The sequence below is a fragment of the Panthera pardus genome, unplaced genomic scaffold (assembly GCF_024362965.1).
Source record: "Panthera pardus isolate Hobbes unplaced genomic scaffold, ASM2436296v1 HiC_scaffold_27, whole genome shotgun sequence".
In the NCBI taxonomy this organism is placed as follows: domain Eukaryota; kingdom Metazoa; phylum Chordata; class Mammalia; order Carnivora; family Felidae; genus Panthera; species Panthera pardus.
This window is the reverse complement of record NW_026526843.1, coordinates 2,652,653-2,672,690: the sequence shown is the minus strand read 5'-3', so window position 1 is coordinate 2,672,690 and position 20,038 is coordinate 2,652,653. Positions and strand designations below refer to the sequence as shown.

Below are 20,038 nucleotides of genomic sequence, written 5' to 3'. Positions count from 1 at the left end.
TGCGTGAAAATGCCACGGGTGTTACTAGCGATTTTGTGAGAGCCAGTGACTGAACCGGTGTAGATTTAAACTCACTCCACAGAGACTGTGGATGTGGCTTTTACATAGGGGCTGCTTCCTGTATGCAGAGGAGGCCCAGATGGGTGGGTGCTGGACACTGCTTGACTGCGCTCCAGTGACAGCCCCAGAAAGGGTCTGTACTTCTGAAGGGGGCCCAGCTGTGATGACGCAGGAGCAGCTCAAACCACTTCTATTTTGCTATTTTGGTTTTGAAATGCAGTCAGAACCACAGTGAGCCAGAGGTGTGCATTTGCAGGCTGGGGATGTAGGCGCCCTCGCTTGCTTGCTCCCTCCTGTGGCACAGACTCACTTGCTTCCTCACACACGGTGTCCGGAGCCATATGCTCTCCAGACGCTTTGCTTTCAGTGCAAGTAGGACAAGGTCCTGGGAGCCAGGGATCCTGCAGTGGCCTCCAGGGGAGTGAAGGGAGTGGAGCTCTTGCCACCCTGGGAGCAGACTCTGACTGGAGCCAGCTGTGATCTGTATGATGACAGGGCGGGTGGGGAACTTCCCAGGCCCATCTCTTACTCAAGCCCGGTGTCTGTGCCGCATACCCATCTAGCGCCCCACTCACCGTAAAGGCAGCGTCCAGGGCTCTAGGCCCTGGAAGAGCTGAAAGGACACCAGGGAGGAGAGCCCCCCCGGTGTGGGCCTCTCAGGCCTCCCTGGCCTCCAGCAGGGCGGGCCTTCTGTGGTGGTGGTTTTTTTTTTTTTTTTTTTTTTTTTTTTTTTTGGTTTCAGGTTCCTGGGAGAGGGAGGTTATTTTGAGGGACTGGGGGGGGGGTCACTCCTCTGCTGGGGAGAGTGAGTGAGCATGCAAATGGGCTTCTCCCCACCTCTCACTTTCAAATCCTCAAACATCTGACGGGGGAGGGGCAAAGGGCAAAACTTTATGGTGGAGAAGGTTCCATGGTGGGGCTGGGAAGGGAGTTTTCTTAGCCTTGACCAAAAAAGTAGGACAGCTACTTCCTCCCTCCACCCCGCCCACACTCCTTCACCTTACTAGCTTTAGGCTGGAGCTTGGGCAGAACAAGACACCAGGATCAGCCTTGAGTGCTGGGTCCTGCAGCCTTGAAATTCTCACAGTCCTGGGTCAGCAGAACCTGCACCAACCCAGTCCTGAATTTAGATACTTAGACGTGTGGACACTTAAAGAGTGCAATTACATTAGCCTCTTCTTTCAAACCTCTCTTTGCACAGATGGCTAAGGATCCCATCCAGTACAGTGCGGTGCTGTCTTCCCTCTCCCACCACCTCCTTAGCAGAGTGGACCTTGGTGGACTCACCCCAAGAACCCATGAGCCACATACATATTCTGTTGCTAGCTCTCTTCCTGGGAAGCGGCAGGAGGGAGCAGCGGCGGTGGCCATAGCTCGGTCTGTCATTGTCATTCTGCGAAGGCGGGACTGGAGGAGGGGGGACCCACCACTGAGTTTGTGGCTCTGCCGGTCCACAGAGCGTCTCATGCACACATCCCCATACTTGGGACATGTGCGTGCACCCTGCACACAAGTAAGCCCATGGTGTGCGTGCACACCCACAGTGAGAACTCCCATTGTAAATTACAGTGCACAAACACCCAGATGTAACACAGACCAGAGCACACATCTCTCTCTTACCCCAAAAACAATGTACACACGGATATACTTCTTGCTCAGAAAACACACCTCACTGGTACGGACTGACCAGTATCATTCATTTGTTCGTTTGTTCATTAATTCATTCATGTGTTTGTTCTGCAAACATAAGTTGAGTGTCTGCCACATGCCAAGCACAGTGCAGCTTGGTAACGTCTCACTGATGACCAACACAGTTGCCCCTGCCCTTAAGGAAGCCACTGCCTAATGGGGGAGGTGAGAAAGGTACAGGGAAGGTCTGCAGGCAGCGAGCAGCAGTGAACTCGCAAACAAGAAGTGCTGATCTGTCAAGAGAGGCCAAAGCGATGAGCAAACCTGAAGGGAAGGGCTGCCGCAGAATGACCTTGTTGCGGGGAGAGGGAGCAGACACCAGAGTTTCGTGTTTAGACAAAGTGGGATTAGGTGAAAGTGATCCCTTTCATTTGATTAGTATGAGAATGCTTCCTGGGGGCAGACAGCCGGCCTGAGGGAGGGCGGGGAGCTGCGGAATGCGAGCCTTGGGGCGCTTTGGCTACAGGAGACAGACCTTCCAAGCATAAATGGCCCTGGGAGGCTTCTCGGGCAGGCCACTGGAGACAGGGTCACAGGCAGGGCCCGGTGGGGGTAGGGTGAGGGCAGGAAGGGTGGAACTGTGTTTTCCCCAGGGCCTCCTCTTCGTCCTTGCAGGGCTGTCTCCTTAGCCAAAGGGAAACTCAGACCTGCCAGGTTGAGTTGAGTGACTTCTCGAAGTTTTTTGTTAAGGGTGGGTGAAAAGGTGCGGGGGTGGGGGGTAGGGTGAGGGCTGGGGTGGAGAGTGGGCGGAGCCAACCCTGTGGGCTAACGGAAAGGAAGTGGGAGAGGCCTGGGTGTCTTCTGTGGGGGAGAGCGGTCATCAGAGAGGTCACCCATGGTCCTCCTCCCTTTCCTCCCCTTTGCCCCTCTCCGAAGTTCCTCATTTCTTTCTGGGCCAGGAGAAGGTTCTACCACCCCGGCACTACCAAAGGTGTGTCAAGGAGGTAGGAGTCAAATGTGTCTCTCGGACTATGGTGCATGGACCCAGTTCTTCAGGAGCTGGTGGTTGAACCGGGCTGTTTGTAGACCCATTGCGTGCACGCACACGCAAGGGTACCATTAAAATCAACCCTAAGAGTCAAAGATGTGGTACCTGGAGGTGTAAAAGCCCACGTGTTCGAGAGCAGAGGAGCAGAGCAGGCTGGCAGGAGGGCCATGGCAGCAGGAGCTAGGCTTTGGGAGGTAAGCCTGGGTGCCGCCGCAGACCACATGTAGAAGAGCAGCAAGCATGGCCCTGGGTGGCGTGTGTGCGCCTGAGGTGCATACTGTGAGCTCCGGAGGCACCGGGCGCCCGGGAGAGGAGAGACATGCGGGCTGCAGCAGACAGGTTTCCTGGAAAAGAGGGGGAGGTCCTGAGCCGGCCCTGCAGGATGGGGAAGGTTCTGTGCCCCCCCCCCCAACCTGGGGCTCTCCTCACAAGTTCCCAGGGCGAGAGTTCAGTCTTGAAACTGAAAGCAAAGCTGAAGCAAGAGCAGGGACACCCCCCACCCCTCCCCGAGGCTCAGAAGCCATCCTCTCCAGTGGGCGGCAGCGGTGTCAGGGCAGCGATAAGTGCACAGGGCATGTGCCCCGCCTGTCTCGGGGCCGTCGGGGCGTGGCTGAGACCAAGACTCCCCTCCTGGAGAGCTGCTGGCTCTGACAGCACAACCCCCACTGAGAGACATTTCTTCCTCCCTAGACTCTGCCCTTCAGAGCTAAGTGCCCCCACTTTTGAGGTAGACCGAACCAGGCAGAGTCTGGAAGAGCACCTGGCACAGCCATGTGTCGCTTCCCACACCCCTGAACACACGATTCTTTCCAAGCCAAGGGGCTTTTAAGGATTCTTCATGCTGCTGCTCCGTCTATAAGGCCAGATGGGGTGCCCTGATTTCCCCTGTGGCCACACCCTGGGGATTAATCTTTGGGGTGGAGAGAGCCCAAAGTCCCTCTATCTGTCACCTTCTCCAGAGGAGGCAGGAGAGAAGGGAGGGAGGCTGTGTGTCTTTAGGGCCAGCTCAGGTGCAGATGCTGGTGACCTAGACTGACACTGAGGCTGAGCCACTTCCCACTGGAGGTAACTCCGTTAACTTCATCTTTTTCGTTCATTTTTTACTTGCCTCTTTTCTTCTTCCCCTTTCTTCTCCCATTGTCCTCCCCTTTTGGCAAGCCCCCTTGGTCCCTCTGGTTCGACTGGCTGTCGGCTGTCCTGTCGTGGGGACAAAGCTCAAGGAAGGTGACTGATTCACTGACCCTGTGACTCCCTTCTCCACAGGTCACTCCTGCGGTTGGCCCAACCCAGCATGCAGCCTTGAACCTGGCTAAGGCCACCACCTACTCCAGTTCTCTACACCCCCTATCTCCCTGTGGTTCGGGCTGTAGGCTCTAAGCTCCAAAGTACCTGAACAGCATCTGTTCGTCAAGAAACCCCCGCAGCTCCAGAGGGCCCAGTGAACCCTGCTTTCGGCTCTCTGAGAAGACAGCATGGCTATTACCCTGCAGCCCAGTGACCTGATCTTTGAGTTTGCAAGCAACGGGATGGATGATATTCACCAGGTATGGCCCCAGAGAACAGAGCCTGGTCACCCAGGCGGACGATCAGAGAGGCACACACTGGCAGGCAGACGGCAAGTCAGCTAGCCATCCGGCTAGCCAGTCAGCAAATGTTGATCAAGCACCTACTAGGTCCAGGCCACTGGCCCTGCATACCAGCCAGACTGTGCACCAGCTTGTCACTCGTACGGCCGTCAGTAGTCTTTGAGTGGTCATTTCGTGAGCCACGTGCCCGTGTGCAGTTCTGGGGCACATGCAGTCACCAAGTCAGCCATGCGGTCAGCATGGTGTCAGCCAGTCAGCAATGTGGGCTGAATGCACAGGTACACCTGGGCCCTCACGTGCATTCCTGTCCCCTTCCCTTCTCCCGCAGTGTCACAATGAGAAAGCTGCTGGGACAGCCACATAACGAGGGTGAGCACTGCCAGCTGGACCCATGGGCAAAGACCAGCCCCCCACCCCCTTCAGACACCTGTCTCTAGTATAGCCGATGGGCCCTTCCATAATCATCTTTTCAGCCTTAGTCTGAGGATTCAGATCTGGAAATGGGGCTTTCTGGTGGGGGAAAGTTGAAAACTAGGACAGAATTCTGGCACTTAGGTCCCCACTGCTCCATATCTTGCTCTGTACTGGGGCCAAGGGAGCACTTTTTCCGTGCACTTAGCTGTACTCATTGGTGGGTGTCCTGGCACACCCATTGCTACCTACTCCTCTCCTTCCAGAAACTGGAGAAGAGGCAGCCAGGTACAGTAGAAGGAACAGAAGATTAAGTCAGGGGTCCTGTGTTCCAATCCCAGTTTGGCCACAGTTACACGTGGGCAAGTCCTGTCCCCTACCTTACCTGGCTGCCCTCTCCCCATCTTCACCAAGAGGAGATCCAGTTGGATTATCTCTAAGGGCACCGCAGCCTAATACTGATGCTCTCTATGCTAAATCCTTGTGAGGATAGAAAACTTTGTCGGACTTCTGGCGGCCTACCAAAGGCTGCCCCCTAGTGGACTTTGAGCACATTGTCCTTTCTGTCCCGCTGGGTCTTAACCTAAAGTTGATCAGTTTTATGCAACACCTGTGGTGTGCCTAGCCTTGTGGAAGGCATCATGGGAAGAGAAGGGAAGAAAAATCTAACCAAACATGAGTTCTCAATACTACTGGTCATTTTTTGCTTGTTTCTGATCTGCTCAGCAACTGTTACTGTTCTTTTTTAAAATGTTTATTTAATTATTTTGAGAGAGAGCGAGCGCATGAGCTGGGGAGGGACAGAGAGAGAGAGAGAGAGAGAGAGAATCCCAAGCAGACTCCAAACTGTTAGTGCAGAACCTGATGGGGGGCTCGAACTCACGAACTATGAGATCATGACCTGAGCCGAAATGAAGAGCTGGACGCTTAACCAACTGAGTCACCCAATCCAAATCCCACACCTGCCCCTCCACCCTCAGCAGACAGCTTCTCCTCCAATCCACAGAGAAGCTCAAAACCAAGGATACCCTCAGTTTCCCTCCCTTCCCCCTTTTATTGATAACATCACCATTTTTGTTTCCTTCCTGCTGGCCCAGGAGAAAGAAGTGTCCCTCTTCTTTCCAGGGCTATCTCGTACCCATCCTTAATCTCTTCTCTCCTGCCTCCGAGACCTCAAACCATTGGTCACCCTTCTTAGCTCCTTTCTGCTCATTAGTATAGTCTCCACCCTCTGTGCTTATGTTCTCACCTCCTTTCTTTCCCTCTTTTTAGGAAACAATTTTTATTAAAAATGTATCATTAATACAAAAGAGTACATAAAACATATATATATATATATATATGGAATAACTATAAAAAGAACACTCATGAACTCACCACCCATGTGAAGAAATAAAGCATTACTAGTCTCCTAGAAGTCCCTGATACCTAAAACATTTAATGAAAGCCTACTCTACACCAGGCCCTGATGTACATGCTTTATGCACATTGATCTGTTTAAACCACCCAGTGGGGTTGTTTAATATGACCACCCCAATTTTATAAAGTAAGGAAGCCGATGTACAGCAAGATTAGGTACCTTGCCCAAGGTCCCACTGTTACTAAGTAACAGTTTCAAACCCAGGAAGTCTGGCTCTAGATCAGGACAATCCAATGGAATTTTTTTAATTAATTAATTAATTTATTTATTTATTTATTAAAAAAATTTTTTTTAACATTTATTTATTTTTGAGACAGAGAGAGAGAGAGAGAGAGAGAGAGAGCATGAACAGGGGAGGGTCAGAGGAAGAGGGAGGCACAGAATCTGAAACAGGCTCCAGGCTCTGAGGTGTCAGCACAGAGCCCGACGCGGGGCTCGAACTCACGGACCGCGAGATCATGACCTGAGCCGAAGTCGGACGCTCAACCGACTGAGCCACCCAGGCGCCCCTAATTTATTTATTTTTGAGAGAGAGACAGAGAGAGCGAGTCAGGGAGGGGCAGAGAGAGAGGGAGAGAGAGAATCCCAAGTAGGCTCCGCACTGTCAGCACAGAGCCCGATGTAGGGCTCGAACTCACAAACCGTGAGATCGTGACCTGAGCCAAAACCAAGAGTCAGACACTTAACCCACTGAGCCACTCAGGTGCCCCTCCAATGGAATTTTTTGAGGTACTAGAAGTGTTCTGTATTTGCCCTGTCCAGTATGGGGCCACTAATCACATACGGTTATGGAGCACTTGAGCTATGACTAATGCAACTAAAGGACTGAACTTTTTTCAAGGTGATATTCTTTTTTTTTTAATGTTTATTTATTTTGAGAGAGAGACAGAGACAGAGATAGAGACAGAGTGCACACAGGAGAGGAGCAGAGAAGAGGAAGACAGAGGATTCGAACCGAAGTAGGCTCGGTGCTGACAGCAGAGGGTCCAATGCAGGGCTCAAACTCACGAACCCTGTGAGAGCATGACCTGAGCCAAAGTTGAAGTCGGACACTTAACCGACTGAGCCACCCAGGTGCCCCTGAACTTTTACTTTTGAACACATTTTACATTTACATTTAAATAGTCATCCATGGCTTGTGAGTACCATATTGGACAGACAGCTCTCAACTCATGGCCTTCATCCTGACACCCGACTGCCTGCCTCAGTCCATCCTCTCTGAGATCTGTTGTAATGTGCCTTGGGGCCCTAGCACCCCCCTGGGAGTGCTCTAGCCACGGTGACTGCCCAGTGGCCAAACCCAAAGTCGTTTTATCAATTTTTATTTTTCTGGATCCTTCAGGAACATTAGGCATAACTGAGCATTCTCATTCTTTTTTCATGAAGAAAGAATTAAGTCCCATGAAAATTTGGAAAATACAAAAAATTTGAAAGAAAAGGAAAAGAGTCACCCAAAGTCCTACAATAAAAACATAATTATTATAATTATTCTGGTATAATTCCTCCTATACATAAGTTTTAACGTTTATTTATTTTTGAGACAGAGACAGAGTGTGAGCAGGAAAGGGGCAGAGAGAGAGGGAGACACAGAATCTGAAGCAGGCTCCAGGTTCTGAGCTATCAGCAAAGAGCCTGACGTGGGGCTCGAACTCACAAACTGTGAGATCATGACCTAAGCTGAAGTCAGACACTTAACGACTGAGCCACCCAGGCGCCCCTATACATAAATTTTAAAAAGACAGTTGCAATCACACTCCTTTTTCATTTAGCTTTGTTTGATTTTAGAACGACTATGTCCTCCAGTGGTCCAATTCTCATCCTGATGATTATAGCCGCTCTAAGGGATTTAGCGACCACTCTTTTGAACCCTTGGTCACATATTTTTCACTCCCTGATAGGTATCTCCATGTTAAATATTTCAAAGGTACCATATCCAGACACTATTCCCCGTATCTTTCTCCAAAAAACTGTTTCTCCTCCTTCTGGGTCCCCCTTTCAATGAACAGTGTCTTCATGCACCCAACAAATCAAGCTGGAAATTGGAACCTTCTCCCCCACCCTAACAGGGACTGGGCCCTAACCTCCTACCTATATAATGCCTCTGTTCTTCTGTCTTCATTGCCAGAGACTGAGCCCTAAGATGTCCACAGTCTGAGCCACTAATCCTGGATACCCAACCCTGACTATGGGCTGAGTCCCTCACCCTTGCCATTGACTAATGCTTTCCCACTGGCCTGAGAATGAGCCTAAGCCTTCTCACAGACCAAGCATAACCCTGGCCAAGGATTAACCCAGAACTACAACCAATTAAAACTGTGTGATCTTGGGGGCTCCTGGGTGGCTCAGTCGGTTGAGTGTCCAACTCTTGATTTCAGCTCAGGTCATGATCTCACAGTTCATGGGATCGAGCCCCGTGTTGGGCTCTGCACTGAAAGTGCAGAGCCTGCTTGAGATTCTCTCTCTCTGCTCCTCCCCAGCTCTGTCTCTCTCAAAATAAACATTAAAAAAAAAAAAACCCTGTTTGCCCTTGATTGAGTGCAGGTGGTACAGAGCTAACCCATCTCTGTTAATCAAGAATCCACTCAAAGCATCACCTAGTGAGGTTGGACCCAGAACAATGTCATCCTACAAAGGACAGCCTTGAGGGCTCCAAGAATTAGGAATTGCAAGACGGGCCAGATTCTGTTGGCAGGGCTTCCTGGTAGAGGCAGGTGAGCCTTAAACCAGATTCCTATCTTGTCCATAGCTGGAAGACCCCTCGGTGTTCCCAGCTGTGATCGTGGAACAGGTACCCTACCCCGAATTACTGCATCTGTACTCAGGACTGGAACTGGACGACGTTCACAATGGTATCATAACAGACGGGACGTTGTGCATGGCACAGGATCAGATCCTGGAGGGCAGTATTTTGCTGGCAGGTTTGTTTCCTTCCTGGGCAGGGAAGATGTGGAAGAGAAAGTGGTTCTGTCTTCAGGGAATCGTAGCCTACGATTGGCTTCTAGTGACCTTACGCAGCAAGGGCAAGGCCGGCAAGAGTTGGAAATTAGATGGGGCGGTTAGGACAAGCAAAAGGTAGTACCACTTCATAGAGGAGGAAACCACCTAAATGGATCCGTGATCTCTCAAGATGGAATGGGACGAGGAAGAGTGGAGACCAGCTGAGGTGAGTGTAGAGAAAAGGTGGAGAGTTACAGTAGGTGGCACACCATCCCCTTCCCACTATCCCTTGGCCTCTTAGCACCATTCTCTGGGCTGGCCCTGATGACTGCTCTATCCCTGCCCTGTGCCCTGAGGGAACTTTTTTTCTGCCCCACGCCCTCTGTCAACCCCACACCATGGAACCTGGAACCAGATGACAATGAAGCAACCTCACAAACCATGTCAACCACTGAAGTCTTACTCAACGTCGAGTCTCCCAATGACATCCTGGATGAGAAGCAGATCTGTAAGTTTGAACCCTGGTGCCTTAACCCAAGGCGACGAAAAATGCCATTGAAAACTACCACATCCACATACTGGATTGCCAGGCACATGTGCATGCCAGCACACATACCCACAGCCACTGCCACACGTGTAAATGTGCTCTTGAATTGTGGCTGGAACAGAGGGTGCCAGAGGGCACCGTAGGCAAGGAAAAGTTGGCCAAGGTGACTTCCTTTCTCCAATGTTTAAATCATGCTAAAATACTCATAACGTAAAATTGACCACCTTAACCATTTCTCAGCATACAGGTCAGTGGTATGAAGTACATTTGTATTTTGCATTCTCACCACCATCATCTCCAGAACCTCCATCCTGCAAACCTGAAACTCTGTGCCCATTAAACAGTAACTCCTCATTGCCCCTCTCCCCTCAGCCCCCGGCAGCCAGCACTCTACTTTCTGTCACTATGAATTGCACGACTCTAGGGACTTCACATGAGTGTAGTCACACAGTCGTGGTCTTTGGGGACTGGCTTATTTCACTTAACATAATGACCTCAAGGTCTGTCCATGTTATGGTGTATGTCAGAATTTCCTTCCTTTTTAAAGGTGACTCTTCGGTCCCCTCTGCTCTCTTGCCCGGCTCCCAGGAAGACTGTGCAGGGTGTGGCTTATTTAGAAATGCGCCAGGCTTGAAATCCCCTCCTCTCTTCCCTATGCTTGGAGGCTGGCCCCTACCTCCCCAGAAGGCCCCCAAGGCAGGCTCCTCCCCCAGATCCCCCTCAGGCCTTTGCCTGACTCCTGGACAGGAGGACTCCCAGCCCTAACTGCCCCTTCCCAAGGGGATGCTGAGATCCAGTGGGGGAAAGAAAGCCTGAAGGTGTAAGAGTACTAGTATTTCTGTTGACCACCCTGTCACTAATATACACTCAGGCTTCAGCAGATACTTACCGAATGCCCACATGTACCAGGCACCAGCTTGCTGTGTGACCTTGGACTCATGCCCTGCCATCTCTAGATCTCAGTTTCCTTACCAGGAAAGCAGAGGAGTTGGGCTAATTGATACCTTCCAGTTGTAAAACAAATGAATGACTAAATCAAGGTGGCCTTTTACCCTGGGTGTCGCCTGGAACTTCCCCACCACCAGCAGTGGCTGCAAATGTGGCAGCCGTGATTGGGACAAGCTCATGCCCACAGCCCTGCAGGTGTTTCCTCTCCTCATGGTGCAAGACACATGAGGCATTTTCAGGTGTATCCTGAATCTGGGGCTGTGGGGAACCGCTCCCACCGCCCTCCTTGGGAGCCCACCATTCTCTTCAGTGCCCTCCCTGCCCCAGGCCACTGGAACTTCAGGCCTCTCTCCTTGCAGTCAGCACCTCCGAAATGCTTCCCGACTCAGACCCTGCTCCAGCTGCCACTCTGCCCAACTACCTGTTTCCTGTCTCTGAGCCTGATGCCCTGAATGGGGCAGGTGACACTGATGACCAGGAGGGACACTGTCTGGAGAAGGTCCCCAGAGAGGAAAGTGCCAAGAAGACTGGAAAATCAAAGAAGAGAAGTAAGAGAGATGGAGGTGGGGAATGGGGAGAGGAAGTGTGTATGTGTGTGTGTGTGTGTGTGTGTGTGTTCAAGGGGGCGCAGTAGGCAGGGGGCAGGTCAGGGACACCATAAGGGGTGAGTGGGTTGAGGCTCTTAGACACATTAAGAGGACAGCTCTCATGACACGGGTGGATGAAACGTCCTCCCTTCTGTAAAACCTGGCCTCATCAGTTGGCCTGACATCTCCCATGCCATTGCTGTCGGCCCAGCATATATGTAAACTCTTCCGGAAATGCCAACGATCCCAGATGGGTTGAACCCTCGTCTTGGTGTTTGGACACCATCCTTGGCCTCCTGGCAAGTCCCTGGCCCTCTGGGGGCCTCTGCCTATAAAAGAGGCCTCATCCAGGGGTGCCTGGGTGGCTCCATCTGTTGGGTGTCTGACTTCGGCCCAGGTCATGATCTCACAGTTTGTGAGTTCGACCCCCCGCGTCAGGCTCTGTGCTGACAGCTTGGAGCCTGGAGCCTGCTTCGGATTCTGTGTCTCCCTCTCTCTCTCTGCACCTCCCCAGCTCATGCTTGCACTCTGTCTCTGTCAAAAATAAATAAAAAAAATTTTTTTAATAAATTAAAAAAAAAAAAGAGGCCTCATCCTGTGTGCTTATCTTCCTTCTCCAAGCTTTTGGTGCTTGGGCCATATGTGGGAGAGGACTTTGGGCTTTCCCAAGTCCCGGTGTTATTGATTTCCTTAGGTAATGACTGGTTGCCACTGCCTTGTCAGCGAGGGAACCAAAGCCTCAGTGTCACACTTACCTGCACAACAGCTGCCCCATTAGGCTGCCTTCTCTCTCTCTCTCTCTCTCTCTCTCTCTTTTAATGTTTATTTATTTATTTTCAGAGAGAGAGAGAGAGAGAGCATGAGCAGGGGAGGGGCAGAGAGAGAGAGAATTACAAGTGCAGATGAGATCATGACCTGATCCGAAATCAAGAGTCCGACGCTGAACCAACTGAGCCACCCAGGTGCCCTGAGGCTACCTTTCCATTTCAAACATTAGGCTAGGTGGATTGTGTTCTTCTAAAGGGGACTCATTTGTAACCACTACCGCATTGCAGTCGTGTTCTGGTGTACCTTTGGGGCCTGAAAATGAGGGCGGGCCATTGGGCAAGTGCAGGAACTTGAGGGCTGTGGTTGTGGAGGGTGATCGTGGGCCTCTGGTCTTGTTGACCCGGCTCTTCCTTGTCTGCCCTGGCACCCTACTCGAGGAGCTCCGGGGTCCTCCCTCTCGGGAGTCCACCCTGGAGCACTCACTGCCGTCTCGTCTCTGCCTCATCCTCCTCCCTGCTTCCCCTCACAGTCCGGAAGACCAAGGGCAACCGCAGTACCTCACCAGTCACTGACCCCAGCATCCCCATTCGGAAGAAATCTAAGGATGGCAAAGGTGCGGCTGGGAGTCAGGTGAGGTGGGAGGGGCACTGGAGGGCCTAGGCCGCCCCTCATCACGTGCCCTTCTGCAGGCAGCACCATCTACCTGTGGGAGTTCCTCCTCGCACTGCTGCAAGACAGAAACACCTGCCCCAAGTACATCAAGTGGACCCAGCGAGAGAAAGGCATCTTCAAGCTGGTGGACTCCAAAGCCGTGTCCAAGCTGTGGGGGAAGCAGAAAAATAAGCCTGACATGAACTATGAGACAATGGGGCGGGCGCTAAGGTAGGAGCTGCTGGGGCACCGAGTCCCTGCCCGGGGGGGTGGGGGTGGGGGGTTACCGAACTCTTCTCCTTGTTCAAGATGTCCCTCCTGCCTTAGGGTCTCCCAGCTCTCCCACGTGCTTGCCCCTAAGCCTGTTCCCGGACCCCTGGGAGGAACAGTCCCCTCCCTCGTGTATCTCTGTCCTGGCTTTTTCTGTTTTTATAACAGAAGAGCCCTTAAGGACCCCGCATCCCCAGGAAGGGCCTTCTGCCAGCCAGAGACCCAGGGAGACAGGCCCAAGTTACCCACCGTTGACCTTTCAGGCCGGGGGACAGCTGAGCTTCCCAACGTCCATCCCCTCCCATCATTTACTCACCCCTTGTCCTTAGCCCCAAAGCAGGGCAGGGCTAACATTTAAAACCCCTTTTCGTGGCCCTTTGTGTCCTCAGGGGGAGATCTCAGGAATTTCATAAAAGCCTTCCAAGTCCAAGAGTTGGCCTTGGCTGGGCTCCCTTGCCCTGGGCTCCCATCTGGCTGCCTGGCTGCCCCCTCTTCCTGCCGGACCTGCCCTGGAGGGTGGCGTGTCCCGGCCTAACTCCCCACATCCCCGGCCCTCGTCCCCCAGATACTACTACCAAAGAGGCATCCTTGCCAAAGTGGAAGGGCAGAGGCTGGTGTACCAGTTTAAGGAGATGCCCAAGGACCTGGTGGTGATCGAAGACGAGGATGAGAGAAGTGAAGTCACGGCGGCCTCCCCTCGGGCCTCCACTCCCTGCACCTCCTCCACCAGCACCACCAGGCGAGCCAGCTCCAGGGTCTCGGCCAGAGCTGTTCCCCAGGGCAAGGCAGGCCCTTCCTGGGAAAAGCCAAAGGTTCAGAGCGTTGGCTTACAGCCGTCTGCAAATCTGGAAGTGGGACTGTGTGCAGATGAGGAGATCCCCACTACCTCCGCCGTGCTCATCCCTCCCCCGGAGAGCCAGGCCAAATTCCCCAAAGCCATGAGGTAAGGGCCCTGGAGTCATTACAGGTCTTCTACTAAGACCGTGTTTGGGGAGAGTGTTCAACTTCTTGAGGAGTTCTGCTGTGTCTCCAGTCTCACGGGACACTCCCAGAATCCCTGGGAAGCCAGTAGGGCACCTGTTGGAAAAGAGGGGAAAAGTGACTTGCCCAAGGTCGCACGCTAAAATAATGGCAACGCCAGCACTTGACCTGGGCAGCTTCTGTCACCAGCTGGGGCTGTTTTGGTTATTTCAGAGTGCTCCCCAAGTAGCCACCAGGTACCTCCACATCTGGGCCCATCTCCCCAAGCCTCCTCCATTCCAGAAAAGAGACAATGGCAGATGGTACAGAGACACCCATTCTGCTTCCCTCAGGCCCTCCAGGGCCACCTGGAAAGCTCTTGCTACTTCTTGTCCATGCTCAGTGCCTCCAAATTTTCCCTGAGAAGGTTGGGCTTTGAGTTATGTGTATGTTACTCTCACTACACTGGCGTGGATAAGGTGCTCTCCTGAAGAGGGAAGGCAATAGAGCGGAGTGGTGAGCAACATGAGCTTGGGGGTCAGAAAGCCTAGATGTGGTCCCTGCGACTAGCTGTGTGGTCTAAGGCAAGTTACATAACCTCTCCGTGCTTCCGTTTCCTCAAGCTGTAAAATCACATTATTAATCTTATTCAATTTGTGGGTTGTTTGGGAGATTGAGTGAAATACCACATGCCAGGCATTTAGAACGATTCCTGACCTATACTAAGTACTCAGTAGGTGTTGGCTGGTACAACAGCAAAGAAACCACACCTTCAGCTCTGTTCCTCCTGTGCCCTGCTCCCTAGCCAGTTGGGAGATGCCTTCTGCCTTAACCAAATCTGTTTTCTGTTTCTTCTCAGTACTTCTTCAGTGCCCAGCAACATCCACCTAGGAGTGGCCCCTGTGGGGTCAGGCTCGGCCCTGACCCTGCAGACAATCCCACTGACCACAGTGCTGACCAACGGGCCTCCTGCCAGTACTACTGCTTCAACCCAGCTTGTTCTCCAGAGTGTTCCGCCTGCTTCGACCTTCAAGGACACCTTCACTTTGCAGGCCTCCTTCCCCCTGAACACCAGTTTCCAAGAAAGTCAGGTGGCAGCACCAGGGGCTCCGCTGATTCTTAGTGGTCTCCCCCAACTTCTGGCTGGGGCCAACCGTCCAACCAACCCAGCACCATCCTCCGTCACAGGGGCTGGAGCAGCAGGGCCCAGCTCTCAGGCCCCTGGGACTGTCATCGCTGCCTTCATCAGGACTTCGGGTGCCACAGCAGCCCCTGGGGTCAAGGAGGGGCCACTGAGGCCCTCCTCATATGTGCAGGGCATGGTGACTGGGGCCCCCATGGAGGGGCTGCTGGTTCCTGAAGAGACCCTGAGGGAGCTCCTGAGGGATCGGGCTCACCTTCAGCCACTTCCAACCCAGGTGGTTTCAAGGGGTTCCCTTCCGGGAAACCAGACTTTCTCTTCTCCCAGCTGCCCCACTGTTGGGCTGACCCCAGTGGCTGAACTTGAGCTCTCCTCAGGCTCAGGGTCCCTGTTTATGGCTGAGCCTAATGTGACCACATCTGGGAGCCTGCTTACCAGATCCCCAACCCCAGCCCCCTTCTCCCCATTCAACCCCACTTCGCTTATAAAGATGGAGCCCCATGACATATAAATGAAGGGGGTCGGGGGAGGTGTGTCCCAACAAGCAAAGTTGAACAGCATTTTTATATGGACTTCCTGTAGCAGAGACTGACTGAAACAGCACACCTGCCCTTTTCAGTGGGATGTCAATACACCAGATCCCCTGTCCCCAACCCCTGCCCGGTGTCACCACGGCCAAGCCATGCCCAATTTGAGCATCCGTGGCGTCAGACCATGGCCTTCAAGAGCACTAGGGGATATGCTCTTGTCAGGGTAATGGGCTGACTTGGTGATGGAGCGAAAACCTCCTGAGAAGTTTGTGGCCAGGGCTGAGGCAGGGGCTCTGGGGGAAGAGTCCTGTCGTGGGGCTATATTTCACCATCTACGTTCCCTCCACAGGGAATTTCCTATCCCGTATGTGAATATCTCTGTATGTATTTGTGTGTACTTGTGGGTCTGTATCTCTGTTTCTTTGGGGAGGATGGGCGTGTAGCTGTGAGGTATTCAAGGGTGTGTGTCTTTGCGGGTCAGCTGCAGAGATGGGGAGTGTTTTTTAAGGGAAAGCATTCTCTAGTGCCCTCTGTACAAACCGAGATTCAGTTGCTCTGAGGCTGTGGGGTATATGCTGGATCCCCCAAATTGAGAGAGATGTCACAGAGCTGGAGCAGGTCCAGGGTACGAGGATTTCAGTGGGCATGTGTGCTGGCGAAGACGCGGTTAGAAGGGCCAAGGTCAGACCCAGATAGAAAGTCCCCAGGCAGGGGCTGAATTAATTGAATGTGCCGAGGGTGTGGACTCCCTCTTGATGAGTGTCATCCCGATACCTCCCTGCTGTCAGGCATTGCTGGGACAGCCGTGTCGCGGTGCATGCTGGCTCTGCCTCCGTCCTCACTTGTGTGTGCCTGCTGCTCAGCGTGCCTTCTACTCACCTTGTAGGCTTGCCAACCCACTCGCCCCCACAATGGCTATCACAGTCCTCGAGTGGACCGTTGACACTCATCGCCAACTTTCAGTTGCACCTAGCCCTGACTCTTCCTGCAACAAGAAGACAGGAGCCAGCAGATGTGAGCCCCCATGGCACTTCTCCCATCTCTACATGGTTCCTTGCTTCCCTCTTTCTTCTTTCTGAGGAAGTTTCAACTGATCCTCTATTAGGTCAAACCCTTGGCCTAACTCCTCCTTCCCCTTTGAATTAGCTTGCCTCTCTCCCGCGAAAATTGGGGGGCAAGGCTAAGAGTTAAAACATGTTGACAGCCTCAGAAACAATGATATGATCTGGTGAATTTGGTTAATGTGAATCAGTGCCTCAGGACCTTTTCTGTGTCCTCAGTATAAAACCATCCATTAGACCTAACTACCTCCCCAGGTTGTTCTCTCTCTCCTTCTGGTCACTGCCAAGCCTCCTATCATTCTCTCCCACTCTCTTCTTGTGCTTCCCCCTTCTCTCCCTGGAAAGGAAACATATATGGATGTGCAGGTGTATTTATTACACATCTCCAACACTCGGCATTAAAATGCCTTTTTCTAATATGATCAGGTTATTATGACAAATTCCCAATGATGGAAAGTGAAACATCCCAAGAAAGAGTCACCTTTCAAACAAAATTTGCACAAAGTCACTGCATGGATTAGGGGTGGCCCTGCCCCCGCCCCAAATCCGTAGAACTCATCATCTGAAGGTCACTGATACCCTCACGGTGACATGAAGTGTCTTCTTCACAGTTCTCAGTCCCTGTGAGCCCTCATGGCTCGTGACACTACTTTCTCCCCCCTCCTGCAGTAGCCGGGTTCTTGGGCTACCCTCTGTACCTGTGCTGGCCCCACATCTGCCACTTTAAATGTGGGTGCCCACCAAGGGTCTCAGCCGCTCTCCTGGCTCTGCCTTGGCTCTTTGGGGATGGGGCTGAAATTGAGAGAGTCAGCCCCCACTTTTCTCCTCAGCTCCTGCTTGCATTTCCAGCGGCCTGCTGGACATTTCCATCCAGATGCCTGTCATGCCTCAAACACAGCCCTTCTATCAAAAATGGATTTGAAAGTCTTCACACACACACACACACACACACACACACACAACCTTTCCCTCCCCCAAAACAAAAATCTGTCATGACTTGCCTATTTCTGTGAAAGGTGCCACCATTTTCCTGACCTTCTAAGCTTGACATTTCAGAGCCATCTGACAGCTGCCTTCATTTGACCCTAACCCTCCCCCATCTCTTGAAGTCCAGGCCGTTTGCCATGTCTCCGAAATCTAGCCTTTCTTCCACATTCTCAGAGCCTCCAGCCTAGCTCAGACTTACTCGAGTGTATCTCTTTCCCGGATACACCAACACAGCGCAGTGTGACCTGTCCCCCTCTCTGATCTGCCTGCTGGGGCACCAGTCCTGTTCTTTCTCTGCTAAAAAGCCTTCAATGGCTCTTCATTGCCTATAGGTAGGGGTGATACTCAAAATACTTTAGCCTCCTATCTGTTCTGGCAGCTGAGCATTAAATTTTAATTTGCTGAACCACAAAGCAGTCCAGGGGTCCTGGAGGAGAGGGGAGGGAACATTTGAGGGCTCAGGGCAGTAATTCCAAAAGGAAGGCCCCAAGTCCTTGGACCTTCTGGCAAAGGCCCTTCACCATCAAGCCCCAACTGACTTCCCTAGTCATCTCTCACATTCCTTCCCTGACCCCCGGGGTCCTGCTCCAAACAGGGATCCCCCGGCCTTTGAGTTTGCCTCTGTTTGAAGTTTCCCACCTCTGCGGTTTTGCTTTACTTGGTTCTGCTCAACCAGGATGCTCTTCCCACCCTGTTAAGTACCAATTAAATCGTATCCATCCTTTAAGACTCTGTTCACGGAAGCTGCCTCCCCAGACCAGACTACCCCTGAGTTCTTCATTTGAAATTCGCACCAATTGCCACTCTTTTGGCAACTGCTCATGAATAGTGACATCTCCTCTGTTATAATCACAAACTGTTACTTAAATCTTCAATGACCTGGGCCTATTTAGTCTCCCCACTTAGTGTGCCACCTTTCGAGGGGCGGGGGGCTGTACCACCCACAGAGCGGGGCAAGCTATGAACCATCTAGTGAGCATCAGTGAGCCCACTGAGCTGCTGAGAGATGGGGACAAAAGTCTGAGGCTGGTGACCTCTGACCTCCCCTCTGCACAGGCACTCACCCTAGGTGCTCCACTGCCCAGGGCCAGCCCTCTCTGGCTCAGTGCCCTCATGATGCCCCCACTCCCACCCCCCAGCCTTATCACCCAAGAGTTGTTACTACTTTGAACACCCCCTGCCCCTAAAGAAACTTCCCTGTCCAGTTTCTTTCCTAATTCAAAGTGTTAAAGTAGCTAATCTGGTCAACTAACCTGTGCTGATCTAGTTATGGGAGAGGGCCGGAGGAGACCCTCAGGAGACCGGTTCATTTTTGCCAGGGTCATGTGGCAACAACCTCCTTGCCTTTGCGAAGACGGTGTAATGGGGTCAGGAGACCCGCTCCTCACCCCCTAGCAGCTGATGTATCCCTCCTTCCTCTGGGCTCCCGCAGCACTTTGTGTATACCTCTTCCTGTAGCACTTAGCACATGGTAGCTCCTTAGCTATGTGTTTATGTATGTTGCCTCTCTAATAGACTGTGAGCTCCTCAAGGACAGGGACTGTGTGTTAGTCACTGATGTATCCCCAGCGCCTAGCACAGTGCCTGGCACACAGTAGGTGCTCAATAAATGTTTATTGAAAGAAACAATGAGTCATGTTTCTAATCATGGGGATTTCAGCCATATACTGTAGCAGGCAAAAGGGGGAGGGGAAGGACAACCCATACTTGGGGGCTCTCACAGCCTTTTGGCCCCTCATATGACTGCAGGCAGCTGATTCCTTGCCCAGGTCTACTTGCCCCCCTCCTAACAGGGTCCAGAGGAGCCTGAGGCTGCTTCTAGCTGTGCCTTGCTGTCACCAGGAGCCACTGGGGACTCCTGAAACTCCCCACCCCTTTGCCCTGCCCTTTTCAGCTTCAGCACTGGTTCCTCACCTCTGGCTGGAAAGGAGTGGCAGAAAGGTCAGGACCCATGGAAAGGGCGAGGCAAGAAGTTATTCTTATACCATCATAGGTTTTTCTGACTCCATAACATATTTGTTTTTATTTGAGAGAGAAAGAGATACAGAGAGCAGGGGAGGGGCGGGGGGGGGGGGAGAGAGACAGAGAGAGACAGAGAGAGAGAGAGAATCTTAAGAATCCATGCTAAGTGTGAAGCCTGGAGCCGGGCTAGATCCCACACCCTGGGATCACGACCTGCCCCCAAATCAAGACTCAGATGCTCAACGGACTGAGCCCCCAGGCATCCTCAGTAATGTATTTTTATTATTTTATTTTTAAAGTTTTAAAAATGTTTTTTAATTTTTTTTTTTTTTTGACAGAAAGAGAGGGACAGAGACACAGACAGAGCATGAGCAGGGGAGGGGCAGATAGAGACGGAAACACAGAAGCCGAAGCAGGCTCCGGGCTCTAGACAGCACCGAGCCCCACGGGGGGGGGGCTCAAACTCAGAACCGCGAGATCATGACCTGAGCCGAAGTCGGCCGCTTAACTGACTGAGCCACCCAGGCGCCCCTGT

At 52.3% G+C, this 20,038-nt stretch overlaps 1 protein-coding gene across 6 annotated transcripts in view; it reads left to right on the top strand.

Moving 5' to 3' along the window:
- The window catches only part of ELF4 (E74 like ETS transcription factor 4), a 50,256-nt gene extending 31,086 nt beyond the window's left edge, over positions 1–19,170 (top strand). For 4 of the 6 annotated variants that reach the window (XM_053891308.1, XM_053891306.1, XM_053891309.1 and 1 more), the window contains exons 2-9: positions 4,001–4,281; positions 8,901–9,072; positions 9,507–9,599; positions 10,946–11,149; positions 12,471–12,554; positions 12,631–12,823; positions 13,428–13,805; positions 14,682–19,170. In XM_053891308.1, coding sequence (XP_053747283.1) covers positions 4,210–4,281; positions 8,901–9,072; positions 9,507–9,599; positions 10,946–11,149; positions 12,471–12,554; positions 12,631–12,823; positions 13,428–13,805; positions 14,682–15,474 — 1,989 coding nt within the window. In that variant the 5' untranslated portion in view covers positions 4,001–4,209 and the 3' untranslated portion in view covers positions 15,475–19,170. The remainder of the gene's footprint in view (positions 1–4,000; positions 4,282–8,900; positions 9,073–9,506; positions 9,600–10,945; positions 11,150–12,470; positions 12,555–12,630; positions 12,824–13,427; positions 13,806–14,681) is intronic. The other 2 variants (XM_019427019.2, XM_053891311.1) reach the window with 2 other exon arrangements.
- Positions 19,171–20,038: the final 868 nt, after the last annotated feature.